The sequence below is a fragment of the Pipistrellus kuhlii genome, unplaced genomic scaffold (genome assembly GCF_014108245.1).
Source record: "Pipistrellus kuhlii isolate mPipKuh1 unplaced genomic scaffold, mPipKuh1.p scaffold_m20_p_118, whole genome shotgun sequence".
NCBI lineage: Eukaryota > Metazoa > Chordata > Mammalia > Chiroptera > Vespertilionidae > Pipistrellus > Pipistrellus kuhlii.
In genome coordinates, this window is record NW_023425425.1 from 378111 (window position 1) to 399406 (window position 21296).

At 67.1% G+C, this 21296-nt stretch overlaps 1 protein-coding gene across 5 annotated transcripts in view; it reads left to right on the forward strand.

Moving 5' to 3' along the window:
* Nucleotides 1-21296, forward strand: part of ITSN1 (intersectin 1) — a 147821-nt gene that overhangs the window by 106106 nt on the left and 20419 nt on the right. For all 5 annotated transcript variants that reach the window (XM_045579840.1, XM_045579839.1, XM_045579842.1 and 2 more), the window contains 7 exons: nt 9896-10017; nt 10596-10702; nt 13341-13524; nt 13799-13897; nt 14457-14624; nt 17347-17559; nt 20992-21113. In XM_045579840.1, the coding sequence (XP_045435796.1) occupies nt 9896-10017; nt 10596-10702; nt 13341-13524; nt 13799-13897; nt 14457-14624; nt 17347-17559; nt 20992-21113 (1015 nt within the window). The remainder of the gene's footprint in view (nt 1-9895; nt 10018-10595; nt 10703-13340; nt 13525-13798; nt 13898-14456; nt 14625-17346; nt 17560-20991; nt 21114-21296) is intronic.

The following is a 21296-nucleotide window of genomic DNA, read 5'->3' on the forward strand; positions in this document are numbered from 1 at the left end:
GCGCTGCAGCCCTGGTGGGGCTCCCTGGCTGCCGGGCTGGCTGGCACCTCCTGCGCCTCCTCAATGCACAAGCTCAGGACAAACCAGGCCCCCACCTCCAGTCCCCACTCCGACGGTGACAGCCACGGCGAGCGCGGACGGGTGTCCCAGAGGCAGGGCTGAGGGGACGGCGCCATAGCCAGCTTCTGCTCCCGCCCGCTCTGCCATTCGTTCCCGGGAGGCAGCGCTGGGGCGCCAGGGCGGGCGCAGTGCCCACCTCCTCTGTGACGGCGGGAAGTAGACCAGCCTGCCTGCATTTTCGCACTTTTCAGCGCGGGGGTCTCGGAGGGAAAGCACCCGCAGCTCCGCGAGCTCCAGTCAGACTTCCCGGGCACAAGGCAGGGCTGCCCACAGCCTCTCCCAGGCAGCCCCCCAGCAGCTCACAGTGGAGGCCCCTCCTGCCCGCCCTGGGCACCCACAGCCCCTCCTGCCCCCTGGGCACCCACAGCCCCTCCTGCCCCCTGTGACACCCACAGCCCCTCCTGCCCCCTGGGCACCCACAGCCCCTTCTGCCCACCTTGGGCACCCACAGCCCCTTCTGCCCGCCCTGGGCACCCACAGCCCCTCCTGCCCCCTGTGGCACCCACAGCCCCTCCTGCCCCCTGTGGGCACCCACAGCCCCTCCTGCCCCCTGGGCACCCACAGCCCCTCCTGCCCCCTGGGCACCCACAGCCCCTCCTGCCCGCCCTGGGCACCCACAGCCCCTCCTGCCCCCTGGGCACCCACAGCCCCTCCTGCCCCCTGGGCACCCACAGCCCCTCCTGCCCCCTGGCACCCACAGCCCCTCCTGCCCCCTGGCACCCACAGCCCCTCCTGCCCCCTGGGCACCCACAGCCCCTCCTGCCCCCTGGGCACCCACAGCCCCTCCTGCCCCCTGGGCACCCACAGGCCCTCCTGCCCCCTGGGCACCCACAGGCCCTCCTGCCCCCTGTGGCACCCACAGGCCCTCCTGCCCGCCCTGGACACCCACAGCCCCTCCTGCCCCCTGGGCACCCACAGCCCCTCCTGCCCCCTGGGCACCCACAGCCCCTCCTGCCCGCCCTGGGCACCCACAGCCCCTCCTGCCCCCTGGGCACCCACAGCCCTCCTGCCCCCTGGGCACCCACAGCCCCTCCTGCCCCCTGGGCACCCACAGCCCCTCCTGCCCCCTATGGGCACCCACAGCCCTCCTGCCCGCCCTGGGCACCCACAGCCCCTCCTGCCTGCCCTGGGCACCCACAGCCCTCCTGCCCGCCCTGGGAACCCACAGCCCCTCCTGCCCGCCCTGGGCACCCACAGGCCGCTCAGCACCTGAGCCTTGGGCCTTGGAGGCTGTGTTGGCCGGGCCTCCCGCGGAGCTGGGCCCTCTGAGCCCTCGGAGTGCTGAGGCCACGGGAGGCCCCGGGCCTGTATCCTCACAGCAGCCCCAGCGATGTGCCTCCCCCTCCCCCTCCTCCTCATGCCCCGCCCCCCGGCCCCCACGCTGTGCCAAAGGCCTGGGCGTCCCCCGGGAGACGGGGCCCGCCTGCCCACACGGCCCCGGCGGCCAGCCCGCCCTGGAAGGGGGACACATCTCTGAGCTGTGGAGGCCGGCGGCTCAGGCAGCCAAGTCCCTGCAGCTGCTGGGCGGGACGGGACGGAGTGGCCAGGCCGGGCGTGGCCGAGGTCAGGCCGGGCGGCGGGCCGAGAGGCCGCCCTGGAGACACGGCGGGAGGCTGGCTGCGGGTCCGAGGCAGAGGCCACGGGAAGGGCTCTGAGCCCGAGGAGCAGCGAGTGCGAAGGCCTGAGGGTGGGCGGGCTCCTGGCCCCCTCTCCCCCACCCCCTCCGCAAGGACACCCTCTCTGACTGGGCACCGTCCGCACAGCCACCCCCCAGGCGGGGAGACCGGAGCTCGGGGCGGGCCCTCACCTGCACCCTGTGCCCCCCTCCTCAGGGAGCCACGCCTTCCCCTCCGCGGGCCGGCCACCAGCAGGCTGCTTCCCAGCACCTCCCCGTGGGCGCCAGCGCGGGCACTGCCAGGCCCAGCCAGGCTCCCCGCCCGGCTCCACGGCTCAGCAGCCCCCGAGGGCCCGGCCACTGTCCTCCCTGCCCCAGGCGGCTGCGGGAGGGCAGCGGGCAGCGGGCCGCGGTACGGGGTCTGTCTCTGCTGGGGACGGTGACAGCCCAGGCCGGGCCCGGGGCCCAGTGCCCGCACACCCTGAGGGGGTGGCGGGTGCTGCGTGGGCTGGGCTCCCGGGACCCCCACCACCCAGCCATCGGCTGCCCCTGGGCTCCGTGTCCCACTGACACCGCTGAAGGCCCGGCTGGCAGTGCCCTGTGTCTGCCCCTCCGGGTGCCCATCCCCTCCCGCCTGGCAGCCCGTCTGACAGGGACGGCCGGGGTCCGAGCCCCAGGTGCGGTCACATGGCCCTGGGCCCGGGCACGGCTGCGGGAGGCTCCTCCCGATGAGACGGAGCTCCTGGCCGGGCCCCTGCCACCGAGCAGCAGTGAGCACTGGGCACCGCCCGGGCCCTTCGCCAGGCCAGGGCCCCGCAGGCCACAGGCTCAGGGGCGGACAGTCCGGGTGGACAGGGAGGTGGACAGTCCGGGTGGACAGTGCGGGTGGACAGTGTGGAGGGCAGTCCAGGGTGAACAGCCCAGGGTGGACAGTCCAGGGTGGACAGTCCAGGGTGGACAGTGTGGTGGACAGTGTGGTGGGCAGTCCGGGGTGGACAGTATGGTGGACAGTCCAGGTGGACAGTGTGGTGGGCAGTCCAGGTTGGACAGTCCTGTGTGGACAGTCCGAGGTGGACAGTGTGGTGGACAGTCCCGTGTGGACAGTGTGGTGGACAATGTGGTGGACGGTCCGGGTGGACAGTGTGGTGGACAGTGTGGTGGACAGTCCGGGTGGACAGTGTGGTGGGCAGTCCAGGGTGGACAGTCCTGTGTGGACAGTCCAGGGTGGGCAGTTGGGTGGACAATGGAGTGGACAGTCCTGGGTGGACAGTCCGGGTGGACAGTCCTGAATGGACAGTGTGTGGACAGTGTGTGGACAGTCCGGGATGGACAATGGAGTGGACAGTCCAGGTGGACAGAGCAGTGGGCAGTGTGTGGACAGTGTGTGGATAGTCCTGGTTGCCCCTCGTCCCACAGGCTCCTTCCTTCCCACGAGGCTGTGCCGTGGACGGAGAGGGACCTCCTGTGGTCAGTCTGCCCCAGCCCCCTGGGTGGCTGAGGCCCTGCACAGCCTTTGGGGGGGACTGTGTGAGAGACAAACCCAGGACAGACTCACGCTTCGTCCTCAGAGCCGCTGCCGTGTGGTTTGGGGGTGTCTCCCCCCGAGGGGGCCATGGCTCAGGCTGGCCCGTCCCAAAGGGGGCAGCGTGCGAGTGCGGGCGACGGGGGACCCAGTGCTCGCCCCCGGGGACGGCTCCCGGAGCAGCGCCCTGTGGGCCAGGCTGGCGTTTGGGGGCGCGGCTGCCCGGCCCCCGGCCTGCAGGGATTCTGTGGGGCATTGGCTCCAGGGCCACGGCCCCGGGCCCCGCCGGCCGGGGCCACAGGGACAGGCAGCCCAGCTCCCTGCTCTGCAGCCAGAGGCGGAGACAGGCCTCTCAGCTGTGTGCCCACCGGTTCGGGCTGAATTGTGTCCCCCGAGTTCACATGCTGAACCCTCACCCTCAGGGCCGCCGAGGGGGCCTTCGTGGAGACTGGCCATTGGACCGAGCCCCGTCCTGCCTCCGTCCCTGCAAGCAGGAGATTGGAGCACCGCTGTCATAGAGCAGTGTTTCCCAGAGTGCGGAACGCGCACCCCAGGGGGCGGGAGGAGTCTGGTGGGGTACGCATTGCCCCGGAGTTTGGTGGGGATATGCATGCACCGTGCTTAGCTGCGCCTAATTCTACGTTCTCATGAGTACGAGGGGCACTCAGCGTTAGGAAAATTATAGAAGGGGACACATATGGCAAACGTTTGGGAAACACTGTTAGATGATCACGTGGGAAGGAAGGCCACGTGAGGACCCGCAGAAACAGCGTGCCTGCTAGGAGGGGAGAGGCCTCTGAGGAAAGCAGACCTGCTGCACCATGACCTTGGACGTCCAAACTCCAGGCTGAGACAGTGTTTGTGTCGTCCGAGTGCCAGACCGGGGAGCTTGTCACAGCCGGAGGGCCTGACACCCGCCCTCCCGGCCAGGCGGGCGCAGTGGCTGAGGGCGGGTGCTGTGGGCCAGACTCCCGCTGCCAATAATTAACTGAGACTTGGGCACGTACTGACCGTCCCCGTGCCTCAGTTTCCTTTCTGCGCCCTGGGGACAGCAGTAGCTACCACACAGGGTCACTGGGGAAGGTCCCAGGAGGCCGTGCAGGCACAGAGCTGGGGGGGGGGGGGGGGGTGAGGGGCGCTCACACTGGCCACCAGGCTCCCTCCGCCCAGGCCGAAGTCGGGATTTTTATGAGTTTGTTTGTTGCCGGGAAGCAGGCCTCAGAGCCTCCGGGGAGTGAGCTTTGAGCTTCTTTTATGCTTTATTCCTCCAGCGGGAACAGGAGGACGCCATGGCGGCGGGAGCCGCGGGCGGGCTGGGTCCGGGGGGGAGGGGGTGGCGAGAGGACGCCTCTGAGGGCGCTGAGCTGGAGGGGTGTCATTTCGGGTGTTTCCGGGGCGTCACCACGGCAGGAGAACCACGGACAGGCTGGGCCGTCTCTCACTGAACACTACAGCCTGGGGCCGCCCGTGACCGGCCAGTGAGGGAGGGGATGTGACTTAGGACTCACCCGCTTGCCATCCACCCGTCACCCAGCGTCTGCTCCCTCCTCTGCTCCGCCGGGACCTCCCGCCGCCCGCCCCGCCCGCCATTGGCCTCTGGAAGGCCCGCTCTGGCCCTCCTGCTCCAGGACATATTCCCAGAAGCCTCCAGTCACACCCCCGCCGCCTGGCACCCATCAGAAGCGTCTCTCCTCTGGCACCCAGCTGCCTCTGCACCCAAAGGACTGATGTACGGCCGCCGGCAAGGAGACCCCAGTGCTGCAGGGACGCCACGCCTTCGGTGGCGTGAAGATGGCGCTGACGGGAAACCACGCGCTGGCTGGTCCCAGTCATTTCCTCCCCCGTCTCGATGGCTCAGCGCCCCAGCCGTGTACAGGCTGGAGCGGGTGCTGGGGGTTTAGACTCTGCGGCCTCCGGGACCGGCCAGAGTCCTGCTCAGTCCCCCCGACGGGCCCCACCAGGAGGGCCGCCCGCAGCTCAGAGGCCCGGCCTGCGTCCCGCCCCCGGGGCCCCGGCCTCCCGCTCCGGCCGCCTGCCCGAGGCCTCATTAGGCCCATTCCCGGGCCGGGGGGCGGGGGGGGGGGGCGCCTGCAGCAGACGGGGCCGAGGCTCGGGCCCCGCAGTCAGGCCAACCCAGAGACACCGTCCCGTGGACGGAGCGGCAGGACTGATGTCCGCTGACCGGGGCGGGCAGAGGGCGGCACGGGTCCTCGGCTCCCGCCGGCCCCGCCCCGGGAACAGCCCTCGCACCCTCACACGTGGGCAGGGCCTCCGGCTGCGGCTCCGGCTCCGAGCCCGGGACCGCACGCCGGCCGCTCCGCGCCTCAGGAGCTCCGGACCCAGCGCCTCCCTCGTCCTTCCTCGCGGGCAGCCAGGCCGCTCATCCTGGGCCCATCGCACCATCGCGCAGCCGCCTGGCCTGGCCTGGCCGGGCTGTCGCCGTCCAGCGGGGGACTGCTTCTCACCGGATGCGGGTGCATTGGGTGGGCAGCCCCGTCCGGCACTGCAGGCCGCCTGCCCGTCCTGGTCCAGCCACCACGTGCCGGCGGCAGCTCTGGGGCTGCGAGGGTGCAGTACCGCCCGCTCCCTGGCGGGGCAGCACTGCCTGGGCCTGTGGGAGGGCGGGGCCACTCGGTGGGGGCGGGGCCCACTGAACCCCAAGGTTCCCAGCCCTAAGCTCTGCGGGGGGCGCTCCTTTTCCGTCTGAATCCGCACAGTCAGCGCCAGGCTGGTGGGAGGACACCGGCAAATACCGGGAGCGAGTGAGTGAGAGCCAGGAACAAGCGTGAGGGCTGAGACCCCTGCAAAACGGTGTGCACGCGTGTGCATGTTGTGTGCCGTGTGCACGTGTGAGTTGTGCGCGGTGTGTGTGTATGTTGTGTGCAGTGTGCATATGTGTGTAGTTTTGTGTGCCGCGTGCTCGTGTGTATTTTGTGTGCGGTGTGTATTCTGTGTGCAGTATACATGTGTGTGTGTTGTGTGCGGTGTGTATTCTGTGTGCAGTATACATGTGTGTGTGTTGTGTGCGGTGTGTATTCTGTGTGCAGTATACATGTGTGTGTTTTGTGTGCGGTGTGTGTTCTGTGTGCAGTATTCTGTGTGCAGTATACATGTATGTATTCTGTGTGCAGTATTCTGTGTGCAGTACACATGTGTGTGTTTTGTGTGCGGTGTGTATTCTGTGTGCAGTATACATGTGTGTGTGTTCTGTGCGCAGTATTCTGTGTGCAGTATACATGTGTGTGTGTTGTGTGCGGTGTGTATTCTGTGTGCAGTATACATGTGTGTGTTTTGTGTGCGGTGTGTGTTCTGTGTGCAGTATTCTGTGTGCAGTATACATGTGTGTATTCTGTGTGCGGTGTGTATTCTGTGTGCAGTATTCTGTGTGCAGTACACATGTGTGTGTTTTGTGTGCGGTGTGTATTCTGTGTGCAGTATACATGTGTGTGTTCTGTGTGCAGTATTCTGTGTGCAGTATACATGTGTGTGTTTTGTGTGCGGTGTGTATTCTGTGTGCAGTATACATGTGTGTGTGTTCTGTGCGCAGCATTCTGTGTGCAGTATACATGTGTGTGTTTTGTGTGCGGTGTGTGTTCTGTGTGCAGTATACATGTGTGTGTGTTGTGTGCGGTGTGTGTTCTGTGTGCAGTATTCTGTGTGCAGTATACATGTGTGTATTCTGTGTGCGGTGTGTATGTTGTATTCAGTGTGCAGGTGTGTTTTGGGGGGCAGGAGTCCAGCGCCATCGCGTTCTCCAGGGGAAGCTGACCGACAGGACATGGAACAGGGTCGGCCAGGGCCCGCCTGCCCGGTGGGGGCGGGCCCGTGGGGAGGCAGGTCCTGAGAGCCGGGCTCACGCCACCCCGTGCAGGGCTGCCTCCCGGCCGCGACCCGAAGGCCCTGGTCCTGGGTGCGGGGTCACCGGCAGGAGAGGGTGTGAGGGCGGAGGCCTGAGCCTGCCCCCAGCTCGAGGCTGTTCCTGGGGCCGCCCCGGGAGAGCGGGCCGGGGGCCTGGCCGCTCCCTCCGGCCGGCGGGCGGCCGCAGAGGCCGCTGGTGGCCGTTCCCGTCACCACACCCGCGCTGGGCAGGCGGAGCGGCCGGGCAGGCGGAGCGGCCGGGCAGGCGGAGCGGCCGGGCAGGCGGAGCGGCCGGGCAGGCGGAGCGGCCGGGCAGGCGGAGCGCCGGGCAGGCGGAGCGGGCGGGCAGGCGGAGCGGGCGGGCAGGCGGAGGGCCGGGCAGGCGGAGGGCCGGGCAGGCGGAGCGGGCGGGCAGGCGGAGCGGGCGGGCAGGCGGAGGGCCGGGCAGGCGGAGGCCGGGCAGGCGGAGCGGGCGGGCAGGCGGAGGGCCGGGCAGGCGGAGCGGGCGGGCAGGCGGAGCGGGCGGCGGGCGGAGGGCCGGGCGGGCGGAGCGGGCGGCGGGCGGAGCGGCCGGGCGGGCGGAGGGCCGGGCGGGCGGAGGGCCGGGCAGGCGGCGGGCAGGCGGAGCGGGCGGCGGGTGGAGGGCCGGGCAGGCGGAGGGCCGGGCAGGCGGAGGGCCGGGCAGGCGGAGGGCCGGGCAGGCGGAGGGCCGGGCAGGCGGAGCGGGCGGCGGGCGGGCGGCGCAGACGGCCGGAGGCTCCTCTGGGCTCGAGGCTGCGGGAGGACCATCCACGGGGAGGACGGGCCTGACGAGGGCGCTGTCCTGGCTGCTCCCGGCCTCCCCGCCCGTCCCGCCCGTCCCGCCGGCCGTGGGGTGAGGCCGCCGCACTGCGGAGGGCGCCGGGCCGGGCCGGGGCCGGGGCCGGGGCCGGGGGCCTTTGCTAGGAACCCTCACAGGCTCCGGCTCTCAGACGGGTCAGCCGAGCCGGCTCCGGGAGAGGGAGCCGGAGGGACCCGGGGCCAGAGCCGCCCCCCGCTCCCGCCGTCAGGTGCGGACTCCGGGCCCCGGGCTGAGCACGGCCTGGCGGCCTGACCTCCCGGCCACGCTGGGGCTGCCCCTGCCGGGGGCTGGCCTGTGCCCCAGGCGCCCCTGGGGGGAGGAGGGATGAGAACAAGTGAAATGGACGCCCACCCCGCCAGCGGGGGCTCCGGGTCTCACGCCGGTTTCTGGGAGAACGAAGACCCGCTGATGGAAGGGGGTGGCCCCCGGCTGGAAGCTTCTCCCGAGAACAGAGCCCCCTCACGGCACAGCGGCCGGGCAGCCTCTGCCCACAGCCCAGCCCTCCAGACCCAGCCAAGGGCCGAGGAGGGCGCCCCCAGCCCTCGCCGTCCGGCCTGGCAGGGCAGCCCGTGTGCCTGCGGGCTCCTGCGGGTTCCACTGGCCCGGGCTGGCCTGGGGGACATGCACCCGCCTGGGGGGCGTCCGGGCCATCGGGGCGCAGCACGCGTCACCGGGTCCCACCTGCAGCCAGGGCCCAACTCCAGGGTCTGGGGCAGAGTGTCAGGGGCAGAGCCCGGCTGGGGCAGAGCCCGCAGGGGCAGAGTGTCAGGGGCAGAGTGTCAGGGGCAGAGTGTCAGGGGCAGAGTGTCAGGGGCAGAGTGTCAGGGGCAGAGCCGTCAGGGGCAGAGCCCGCAGGGGCAGAGTGTCAGGTGGGCTTGGGTGTCACCACGGCCAAGAGCGCGGGAGCCGTTTCCTCGCCTGCGAGTCGGAGACAAGTGGTCTCTGAGCTCGGACACGCCCACGCCGGCTCCTACGCTGCCCAGCGGAGCTGCAGGAGATGGGCCGACGCCGGTGGCTTTGGGGGCAGCGGTGGGCCGCGAGGCCGGCCGGCGCGGTGTGTGACCGAGGACCACGCTGGTGGCCGGCCTGACAACGGGCACGGACCCTCACGGGCTGGACACGGGAGCCGCCGTCGGGCAGGCCGGCCGCCTCCACGGCCCCGGGAGAGTGTGTGCCAGGCGCTCCCGCGGCCGCCTGCGGGCTGGGCCTGTCCGCCCTGTCCTCCTGCCCGGACGGGCGTGGGACGGGCCATGTGAACACAGCGTGAGCTCCTCTGAGCTCCGGGCTGGGCCTGTCCGCCCTGTCCTCCTGCCCGGACGGGCGTGGGACGGGCCATGTGGACACAGCGTGAGCTCCTCTGAGCTCCGGGCTGTCGGTCTGTCCGCCCTGTCCTCCTGCCCGGACGGGTGTGGGACGGGCCATGTGGACGCAGCGTGAGCTCCTCTGAGCTCCGGGCTGTCGGTCTGTCCGCCCTGTCCTCCTGCCCGGACGGGCGTGGGACGGGCCACGCAGACACAGCGTGAGCTCCTCTGAGCTCCGGGCTGGGTCTGTCCGCCCTGTCCTCCTGCCCAGACGTGGGCGTGGGACGGGCCACGTGGACGCAGCGTGAGCTCCTCTGAGCTCCGGGCTGTCGGTCTGTCCGCCCTGTCCTCCTGCCCGGACGGGCGTGGGACGGGCCACGCAGACGCAGCGTGAGCTCCTCTGAGCTCCGGGCTGGGTCTGTCCGCCCTGTCCTCCTGCCCGGACGGGCGTGGGACAGGCCACGTGGACGCAGTGTGAGCTTGCCGGCGAGACCGTTTCCGAACACGGTCACCACCGGCGCCAGGCGGGGACGGGACTGTCTGTGGGGCTGGGGCACACACGCAGCGCCCGGAGCGAGGCGGCGGGCAGCAGCCCCTCGCCGGCCCCCGGACGTGACCGCTGCGGGCGTGTCTTGCAGGGTGCTCCGACCTCCACCTGCTGGACATGCTGACCCCCACGGAGCGGAAGCGGCAGGGCTACATCCACGAGCTCATCGTCACCGAGGAGAACTACGTCAGCGACCTGCAGCTGGTCACCGAGGTGCGTGTGCGTGTGCGTGTGTGTGTGACTGTGAGTGTGTGTGTATGGCTGGTCACCGAGGTAACGGTCGTGCGTGTGTGTGCGTGTGCATGTGTGTGTGTGGGGGGTTGGTCACCGAGGTAACCTCTGTGTGTGTGTGTGTGTGAGTGCCCTGGCAGAGGGGTCCCCACACCCTGTGCCCTGTGCCCTGTGCCCACGCCCTGTGCCCTGTGTCCCGTGCCCACACCCTGTGCCCTGTGCCCACGCCCTGTGCCCTGTGCCCTGTGCCCTGTGCCCACGCCCTGTGCCCTGTGCCCACGCCCTGTGCCCTGTGCCCTGTGCCCTGTGCCCTGTGCCCTGTGCCCACGCCCTGTGCCCTGTGCCCACGCCCTGTGCCCTGTGCCCTGTGCCCATGCCCTGTGCCCTGTGCCCTGTGCCCTGTGCCCTGTGCCCTGTGCCCTGTGCCCACGCCCTGGCGGCAGGTTGGACGGTGGGCGGCCGGGTACCGGCCTCGCTGTGCCCTGGGCGAGCAGGCTGGCCCCCCCAGCCAGGGCCCCAGAAAGGCTCCGGGCCCCGCTCTGAAGCTGCTGTCTGTCCAGATCTTCCAGAAGCCCCTGATGGAGGCCGAGATGCTGACGGAGAAGGAGGGCGCCATGACCTTCGTGAACTGGAAGGAGCTGATCATGTGTAACGTCAAGCTGCTGAAGTAAGCCTGACCGCCGCCTCCCCGCGGCCGCTGTCTGTCCTTTGTCCGTCTGTGTGCCCGTCCGTCCCTGTGTCCATCCACCGGTCCGTCCGTGTGTCCGTCCGTCCGTCTGTGTGTCCGTCCGTCCGTCTGTGTGCCCGTCCGTCTGTCCATCCGTCCATCAGTCTGTGTGTCTGTCTGTCCTGAGCCTGACTGCCTGCCTCCCCGAGGCCACTGTCCGTCCGTCTGTCTGTCCGTCCGTCCGTCCGTCCGTGTGTCTGTCCTGCGTCCGCCATGCGTACGCCGCTTCCTCTGCCTGTGCTCACCTCGCCGCGGGGAGCACCCTCTCTCCTGCGGGCTCTCACGCTTTCCCTGCCCCCGGTTCAGGGCCCCTGGGCCTCGGTTGGCTGTGGCCTAGGGTCTCCAGAGCCAGGCCACCCGCTCCGCTGGCTGCCTCCCTCCGGGCACGGCCCCACCGCCCCCTCGGACCCGTGCCCACCGGCCAGTGTCGGTCTCCCGGGACAGTCCCGGTCCCGCAGGCGGAGACGGGGTCCTGGTCCAGGAGCTGGCCCGAGCGCTGCTGACAGCTTGTTCCCAGGGCTCTCGGAGCAGTGGCCAGGAGTAGGGGTAGGAGGCTGTGCCGGAGCCCGCTCACTGCCCTCTGAGCCTCAGTTTACCCCCTGTACAGGCCTCGCAGACACCGGCGGGCCCCGGCGGCCAGCTGGGAGCAGGCCCCCCTCCCTGCCCACGTGCCAGCCTGGGACCTGCCAGGCCCCGAGCGCCTGGTCCCGCGGTCAAAGCGTCTTTTCCTAAACGCGGGCCCTGTGCGTCCTCGCAGGCCAGGGCCTGCCTCCTGGGTTTGTGTGTGTGTGGGGGGGGGGCAGGGACGAGGCTCTGTGTGGACGTGGGCAGCATGGCAGCGTCTGCCCTCGGTGCTGGCGGCGGAGTCCCCTGGCGGGGGCGGCAGGCTGCCACGGGACACCTGACTCTTCAGTTGGGCCTCTTTGCCCTCAGATTGTCAAAGAAAGAGACGACCACAATCCTGCGGGCGTGGCTCAGGGGTTGAGCATTGACCTATGAACCAGGAGGTCAGGGGTTCGCTTCCCGGTCAGGGCACAGGCCTGAGTTTCTGGTTTGAGCCCAGTCAGGAGCGTGCAGGAGGCAGTTGATCCATGATTCTCTTTCATCATTAATGTTTCTCTCTCTCTTTCTTCCTCTCTCTCTGTAATCAGTAAAAACAGGATTTAAAAACAAAAAACAAAAAAACCAACAACAACAACAAAAAACACACAACAACAATAGCTATCTGGTGTGAATGAATCGAAATTATACCTTTTTACTTTGTCAGATTGGCAAAAATACACTTTTTGGTGCGCCCAGGGTTGGTAATTAATCCATGTGCCCTGAGAGGGAGAGGACGGTGGGAAATCTACTCCAGAGGAAGGACCCAGGGGCTTCCGGGAAGACCCTCATTCCCTCCCTGAGGCGGGGGGAAGGGGGGAGGAGAGGAAGGGGGACTGGATCACTCAGACACAGACGCTGTTCCCGCCCCGTGTGTCCCTGAGCGCCACTCCACTCTGTGAGGAGGGACCACGGCGACACCCACCACACAGTCTCTTGTTGGGGCGCCTGGTGCGTGGTCAGTGCTGGGCTGGGGCCTGTGGAGGGCGCTGCCTTCTCGCCTGACCCCTGAACCTACCGGAACTGAGTGAAGGGCTGAGATAAGCTGTTTACAACAAACTCAGAGGTTTTCTTGGGAAAACACACCTGCAGGTTAAAGAGCCTTTTGCTTGGCAGATCCCCGTGGGGTGGGAGGTGGTGGGTGTGTCCCCAAGGGGTTGGCCCACAGAGGCGTGGCTGGAGTGGCTCCCCAGGCCCTTCTGTGTTTTCCCTCCCTCCACCCATCCACCCACCCATCCATTCACCCATCCATCCATCCATCCATCCATCCACCTACCCATCCATCCATCCACCTACCCATCTATCCTATCCACCCATCTACCTACCCATTCATCTACCTGTCCATCCATCCATCTATTCAACCACCCATCCACCCACCCATACATCTACCTATCCATCCATCCATCCATCCATCCATCCATCCATCCATCCATCTATTCATCTATTCGTTCACCCACCTATCCATCCATCCATCTACCCCTCCACCCACTCACCCATCCATCCATCCACCCATCCATCCATCCATCCATGTATCCATCCACCCACCTACCCATCCACCCATCCATCTATCCATCCACCCACCTACCCATCCACCCATCCATTCATCCATCCAACCATCCATCCATCCATCCATCTATTCATCTATTCATCCACCCACCCACTCACCCATCCATCCATCCATCCATCCACCCACCCACTCACCCATCCATCCATCCATCCACCCACCCACTCACCCATCCATCCATCCATCCATCCACCCACCCACTCATCCATCCATCCATCCATCCATCCACCCACCTATCCATCCACATATCCATTCATCCATCCACCCATCCATCCATTCATCCACCCACCCATCCACCTACCCATCCACCCATTCACCCATCCACCTATCCATTCACCCATCCACCCACCCATCCATGCATCCACCCATCCACGCAGACAGCGCAGGGCGGGCCTCACCTCTGTCTCCACGCAGAGCCCTGCGAGTCCGCAAGAAGATGTCGGGGGAGAGGATGCCGGTGAAGATGATCGGGGACATCCTGACGGCCCAGCTGCCGCACATGCAGCCCTACATCCGCTTCTGCAGCTGCCAGCTCAACGGCGCCGCCCTCATCCAGCAGAAGACGGACGAGGCCCCCGACTTCAAGGACTTCGTCAAGGTCAGCAGCCGGCCGGGCGGACCTGCCCCAGTGCCACCGGGGCCCCTGGTGCGCCAGGAGCCGATTCAACGCCAAGTTCTGCCACAGGCCAGCCGGCCCAGGACCTGGCGAACAATAGGGGGCACCAGCGGGCAGGTGTGGCTGACCAGTGCGGTGGGGGCGGGCTCGGAGAGCTGGAGAGGGCCAGGTCGCGGACCCCCATGCCCAGCCCGGCGGGGCACCCGGCTCCAGGCGCCCCCACGCCGCCCCCTCACCCTCCCGGCGCTCCCCCCAGAGGCTGGCCATGGACCCGCGCTGCAAGGGTATGCCGCTCTCCAGCTTCATCCTGAAGCCCATGCAGCGCGTGACCCGCTACCCCCTCATCATCAAGAACGTGAGTGCCCCCTCCGCTGCACCCGTAACGGTCCTCCCCCCGCCTGCCCCCTCCCCCCAGGACGGTCCTCCCCAGCCAGGCACGGCAGCCACCTGCCCCCGCTGTCGGGGGGGAGGGGAGGGGAGGGCCTGCCCCGCTGTGGGGGGGGAGGGCCTGCCCCGCTGTGGGGGGGAAGGGAGGGCCTGCCCCGCTGTGGGGGGGGGGAGGGCCTGCCCCGCTGTCCGGGGGGAGGGGAGGTCAGGCACCTGTGCTGTCCGTCCGTAAGAGCAGCTGTTTATCCCCAAAGAGCTAATAATACCGACCTCCAGCCAGGCCACCAAGTGGCTTTGACCTTGAACGTGGGAAATGAGAGCTGGGACCTTGATTCTGTCCCAGTGCCGGCTCGGTGCCACTCCCCTCCCACCCCAAGTGCAAGTAACAGGCACCCATCGCCCCGTCCCCCACGGGCCCTGCCGGGAGGAGGGGGCGGCTGCACGCCCTGTCTCCGGCGTGGCTCCTCCACGTCCCGGCCTCAGCACAGCACCCTGGGCGCCCCCCACGCCGTGCCCGGCCCCCGCAGATCCTGGAGAACACCCCCGAGAACCACCCCGACCACAGCCACCTGCGGCTCGCCCTGGAGAAGGCGGAGGAGTTGTGCTCGCAGGTGAACGAGGGCGTGCGGGAGAAGGAGAACTCCGACCGCCTCGAGTGGATCCAGGCTCACGTGCAGTGCGAGGGCCTGTCCGAGGTGAGGCCCTGGGGGCGGGGCACCAGCCCTCAGCCCACAGCCCCAGCTGCTCCCAACGTGCTGTGGACCCTCCACTGAGTTCAAATTCCGTTACTGCCTTTTCCGTTTCCGACAGCTCTATTCATGTCCTCTGATTTGCTGGTTTCTTTCTAGCGTCTTATTTCTCACACAAGCGGCCTCACTCCTCCTTCATTTCCCAACACGTTTTACACACAAACCCCGTGTCTGCGTCATGGCTCTCTCTGTCCGCTGTCTGCAGCCCTCAGCGCACAGGCAGGCTCCTGGTCTGGCTGTGACTTTTGATTGTGGGCTCAGTGTGAATGGGATTTTATCCTGGGGATCCTGGCGGTCAGGGAGCTCTGGAGAGAGCCTGGCCCTGAGGGCTGCTGCATGGAGCATTGCCGGAGGCCCGGATGTGACACCGGGGCCCGGGGACATTTGCCGGATCAGATTGCGATTGCTGCCGGGCACAGCGGGGCCTCCCTCTCCCTCAGCCTCCCCGCTGCCTCTAAAGGGAGGCCGTAGTGAGGTTGTTCCTGCCTCAGGCTTCCTCTGCCCTTCACCTGCTCGCAGGAGATGATAGAGCCACTGGGTGGCAGAGCACGAGATGACAGAGCCAGGGGGATGATGGAGCCGGGATAAAAGAGCCTGTGTGTGTGAGTGTGAGTGCTAGAGCACAAGATGATAGAGCTGGGTGGTGGTGATAGAGCACGAGATGATAGAGCCAGGGATGATAGAGCCTGGTGGGGGTGATAGAGCCAGGTGGAGATGATAGAGCCAGGTGGGGGTGATAGAGCCTGGTGGGGTGATAGAGCCAGGTGGGGGTGATAGAGCCTGGTGGGGGTGATAGAGCCAGGTGGGGTGATAGAGCCAGGTGGGGGTGATAGAGCCTGGTGGGGGTGATAGAGCCAGGTGGGGATGATAGAGCCAGGTGGGGGTGAAAGAGCCAGGTGGGGTGATAGAGCCAGGTGGGGGTGATAGGGCCCGGTGGGGGTGATAGAGCTAGCTGCATTTAGCGCTTGGGGCCATCTCTAAGGCTTGGGAAGCAGCAGGAGGAAGTGAGTACCAGTGATCTGGATGCGGTGGATTCACACTAACGCAGTGTTTGTCCTGTGCGTGCGGCATCACTCAGCACCCTGAGCTCTGCATCGCCTCAGGTCCTCAGCGCAGTCCTCTAAATGGTTTTACACTGAATTCGCTGGGGTGACGTTGGTTAATGAGGTCATGCAGGCTTCAGGTGTACCATTCTGTGATCCTCATCTGTAATCACCTTGTGTGCCACCACCGCAGTCAGGTCTCCTGTCACCATCTGGCTGACCCCGCCACCCCTCCCTCCCCCTTCGGGCCCCTCCCCCGCCGGGCCCTCCCCCGGGGCCCCTCCCCCAGGCCCTCCCCAGCCCCTCCCCCGACCCCACCCCGGGGCCCTCCCCCTGGGCCCTCCCCCTGCCCCTCCCCCGGGCCTGCACTGCACTGACGAGCTTTCGTTGTCGTGTTTGTGGCTTTAGGTTTATATCCCACCCATGAGTGAGCTCCTGTGGTTCTTCACTCTTCCCGTCCGACTTATTTCACTCGGCGCGACATTCCTTTATATATATATCTTATTGATTTTTACAGAGAGGAAGGGAGAGAGAGAGAGAGCTAGAAGTGTCGATGAGAGAGAAACATCAACCAGCTGCCTCTTGCACACCCCCTATCAGGGATATGCCCGCAAACAATGTACATGCTCTTGACCGGAATCGAACCCGGGACCCTTCAGTCCGTAGACCGACACTCTACCACTGAGCCAAACCTGTTTCGGCATGACATTCCCTTTTTAAATTCATTTTTATTTTGCCTTTTTTGTTGATGTCAGAGAGGAAAGGAGAGGGCGAGAGATAGAAACGTCAACAATGAGAGAGAACCATGGATGGGCTGCCTCCTGCACGCCCCCCACTGGGGGTGGAGCCCACAACCCGGGCCTGTGCCCTGACCGGGAATGGAACCGTGACCTCCTGGCTCCATGCGGCCAGCAGCACAATAACCTCCCGGTCTTTCCGGCCCAGACCGGACGCAGCCCGTGCTTCAGCAGCATAACCTCCGTCTCCCCCGCCTCCCCCTCCCCGGCCTCCCCCTCCCCCTCCCCCGCCTCCCCCTCCCCCTCCTCTTCCCCGGCCTCCCCTTCCCCCTCCCCCTCCCCCTCCTTCCCCTCCCCTCCCCCTCCCCGGCCTCCCCCTCCCCGGCCTCCCCCTCCCCCTCCCCCGCCTCCCCCTCCCCCTCCCCCTCCCCGGCCTCCCCCTCCCCCTCCCCGGCCTCCCCCTCCCCCTCCCCCCCCCCCCCCCCCCCGGCCTCCCCCTCCCCCTCCCCGGCCTCCCCCTCCCCTCCACGGCCTCCCCCTCCCCGGCCTCCTCCTCCCCCTCCCGCCTCCCCGGCCTCCCCCTCCCCGGCCTCCTCCTCCCCCTCCCCCGCCTCCCCCTCCCCCACCTCCCCTCCCCCTCCCCGGCCTCCCCCTCCCCCTCCCCGGCCTCACCCTCCCCCTCCCCGGCCTCACCCTCCCCCTCCCCGGCCTCCCCCTCCCCCTCCCCCACCCCGCCTCCCCCTCCTTCCCCTCCCCCTCCCCCGCCTCCCCCTCCCCCTCCCCGGCCTCCCCCTCCCCCTCCCCGGCCTCCCCCTCCCCCTCCCCGGCCTCCCCCGCCCCCTCCCCGGCCTCACCCTCCCGCCTCTCTGCTCTGTCTTCCTCCCTCAGCAACTGGTGTTCAACTCGGTGACCAACTGCCTGGGGCCGCGCAAGTTCCTGCACAGCGGCAAGCTGTACAAGGCCAAGAGCAGCAAGGAGCTGTACGGCTTCCTGTGCAACGACTTCCTGCTGCTCACGCAGGTGGCCAAGCCGCTGGGCTCCGCGGGCACCGACAAGGTCTTCAGCCCCAAGTCCAACCTGCAGTACAAGATGTACAAGACCGTGAGTGCCGGGCGGTCCGCGGAGCGTGCGGGGGCCGGGCGGGGAGAGGGGGTCCGCGGAGCGTCCGGGGGGCGGGGGCCGGGCGGGGAGAGGGGGTCCGGGGAGCGTCCGGGGGCCGGGGCGGGGAGAGGGGGTCCGCGGAGCGTGCGGGCGCCGGGCGGGGAGAGGGGGTCCCACGGAGCGTCCGGGGGCCGGGCGGGGAGAGGGGGTCCGCGGAGCGTCCGGGGGCCGGGCGGGGAGAGGGGTCCGCGGAGCGTCCGGGGGGCGGGGGCCGGGCGGGGAGAGGGGGTCCGCGGAGCGTGCGGGGGCCGGGGCGGGGAGAGGGGGTCCCACGGAGCGTCCGGGGGGCGGGGAGAGGGGGTCCGCGGAGCGTCCGGGGGGCCGGGCGGGGAGAGGGGGTCCGCGGAGCGTCCGGGGGGCCGGGCGGGGAGAGAGGGTCCGCGGAGCGTCCGGGGGCCGGGCGGGGAGAGGGGGTCCACGGAGCGTCCGGGGGGCCGGGCGGGGAGAGGGGGTCCACGGAGCGTCCGGGGGCCGGGCGGGGAGAGGGGGTCCGCGGAGCGTCCGGGGGGCGGGGGCCGGGCGGGGAGAGGGGGTCCACGGAGCATCGGGAGGGCCGGGGCGGGGAGAGGGGGTCCCACGGAGCGTCCGGGGGGCGGGCGGGGAGAGGGGGTCCGCGGAGCGTCCGGGGGGCCGGGCGGGGAGAGGGGGTCCCACGGAGCGTCTGGGGGGGCCGGGCGGGGAGAGGGGGTCCACGGAGCGTCCGGGGGGCCGGGCGGGGAGAGGGGGTCCCCGGAGCGTCCGGGGGGCCGGGCGGGGAGAGAGGGTCCGCGGAGCGTCCGGGGGCCGGGCGGGGAGGGGGGGTCCGCGGAGCGTCCGGGGGCCGGGCGGGGAGAGGGCCGGTGGCCGGGGTCAGGGGACTGCACGGCCACTTCCGGGCAGGCATGCCGGCTTCTGGAGCTTCTCTTTGTTGACCTTCACAGAAATCGTATTGATTTTTTAAAAATATGCATTTTTATTGATTTCAGAGAAGAACTGAGAGGGAGAGGGAGAGAGAAAAACAATGGAGAGAGAGAACCATGGGCCACTGCCTCCTGCTCGCCCCCCACTGGGGATGGAGCCTGCAGCCCAGGCCTGCGCCCTGACGGGGAATCGAACCCTGAGCTCCATGGAGCCCGCAGCCGGCCGGGCTGGAGCTGGTTTTAATAACGCGAAGGCCAGCGCCTCGGGCAGAAAGCCGCCCCTCCTTCGTTGCGGGTCGGGGCCGCCCCGGTCCGGCGCTGGGCCTGCGCGCCGGAGGCAGCGTCAGGGCGATGGTGAGCACCACAGCTGCCGGGCCCCAGCCCTGACGCTCCTGCCTGGCACGGCTCGCGGGCTCGTGTGCAGAGTGTGCCCGGGAGAGGCCCTCCCCTCCCAGCATCGCCGGTGCCCGCCCAGCGGCCCAGGCAGCCGGACCGCCCCGCGCCCCGTCCCAGCCGCTCAGCCCGGCGCTGTGGGGTCCCGGCCGCGGTGCTGCGGCTCGTTGGGGGCAGTTTCCTCCGAGCACCCGTGGGAGTCTGAGCGTGTTTTCTCGGAGCAGCAGTGAGCCCGGTTTATAAAAAGAACAACACGCACACCCAGCGCTTCGCCAGCCGCTGCTCACCGAGGCTTCGGAGGGATCTCCTGACCTGGAGGCAGGGCGGTGGCGGCTGTTCGCTGGGAAAGCAGACCGTCCTCACTCAGAAGGACTTCGAAGCACCTGCAGACCAGCGGGGGCTCCGGGCTGAGCAAGACCGCGGAGCCAGGAGGTCCCAGTTCGGTTCCCCTCAGGGCCCCGGCCCAGAGGGGGGCCTGCAGGAGGCAGCCGGTCTGTGATTCTCTCTCATCATTGGTGTTTCCATCTCTCTCCCTTCCTCTCTGAAATCAATAAAAACATGTTTTTAAAAATATCAGCGAAATGGGGAGTCCCATATTAGTAATTTGCTGCCTGTGAAAGTTGATGTTAACACAAAACCATAATTCTGGTGGAGGTTTCTAGAAAACACTCACACACACACACACTCACAGACACAGACACACACACACAGACACACACACACACACTCACAGACACAGACACTCACACACACAGACACTCACATACACAGACATACACTCACACACACTCATACACACTCACACACACACACACTCACACACTCACTCACTCACACTCACACACACTCACACACACACTCACACACACAGACACTCACATACACAGACACACACACACGGACACACACAGACACACATACACACACACATAGACACACACACTCATACTCACACACACAGACACACACACATGGACACACAGAGACACACACACACACATAGACACACACAGAGACACACACACATGCTCATACACTCACACACACACACTTACACACACACACACTCACAAACACAGACACACACACACTAACACACACACACTCACACACGCACACACACACACACACACTCACACACACACTCACACACACACTCACACACACACTCACACACACTCTCACACACACACACTCACACACACACACTCACACACACACACACACACACACTCACACACACTCACACACACACACTCACACACACACACACACTCACACTCACACTCTCACACACACACACTCACACACACACACTCACACACACACACACACACACTCACACACACACTCACACACACACACTCACACACACTCACACTCACACACTCTCACACACACTCACACACACACTCACACACACTCACACACACACACTCACACACACTCACACACACACTCACACACACACTCACACTCACACTCACACACTCACACACACACACACACTCACACACACACACACTCGCACACACACTCGCACACTCACTCACACACTCACACACACACACTCACACACGCACTCACACACACACACACACTCACACACTCACACACACACACACACTCACACACGCACTCACACTCACACACTCACACACACACACTCACACACGCACTCACACACACACACACACTCACACACTCTCACACACACTCACACACACACACTCACACACACACACACACACTCACACACGCACTCACACTCACACACTCACACACACACACTCACACACGCACTCACACACACACACACACTCACACACTCACACACACACACACACTCACACACGCACTCACACTCACACACTCACACACACACACTCACACGCACTCACACACACACACACTCACACGCACTCACATGCGCACACACACACACACGCACACTCACACACACACACTCTCACACACACACACACACTCACACTCACACACACTCACGCACACACACACACTCGGCGCTCCGGGGCACACCGGCCGCCTGGTCTCCGTGAAGCTGTGCCTTCTCTTCCAGCCCATCTTCCTGAACGAGGTTCTAGTGAAACTGCCCACCGACCCGTCCGGGGACGAGCCCGTCTTCCACATCTCCCACATCGACCGCGTGTACACGCTCCGCGCCGAGAGCATCAGCGAGAGGTGAGCCCGCTGCAGCGCCCGTGGCGCTGATCACCGCCCTGCCCCCCCCCCCCCAGCACAGCCCGTGGCACTGATCACCGCCCTGCCCCCCCCCAGCACAGCCCGTGGCACTGATCACCGCACTGCCCCCCCCCAGCACAGCCCGTGGCACTGATCACCGCCCTGCCCCCCCTGAGCACAGCC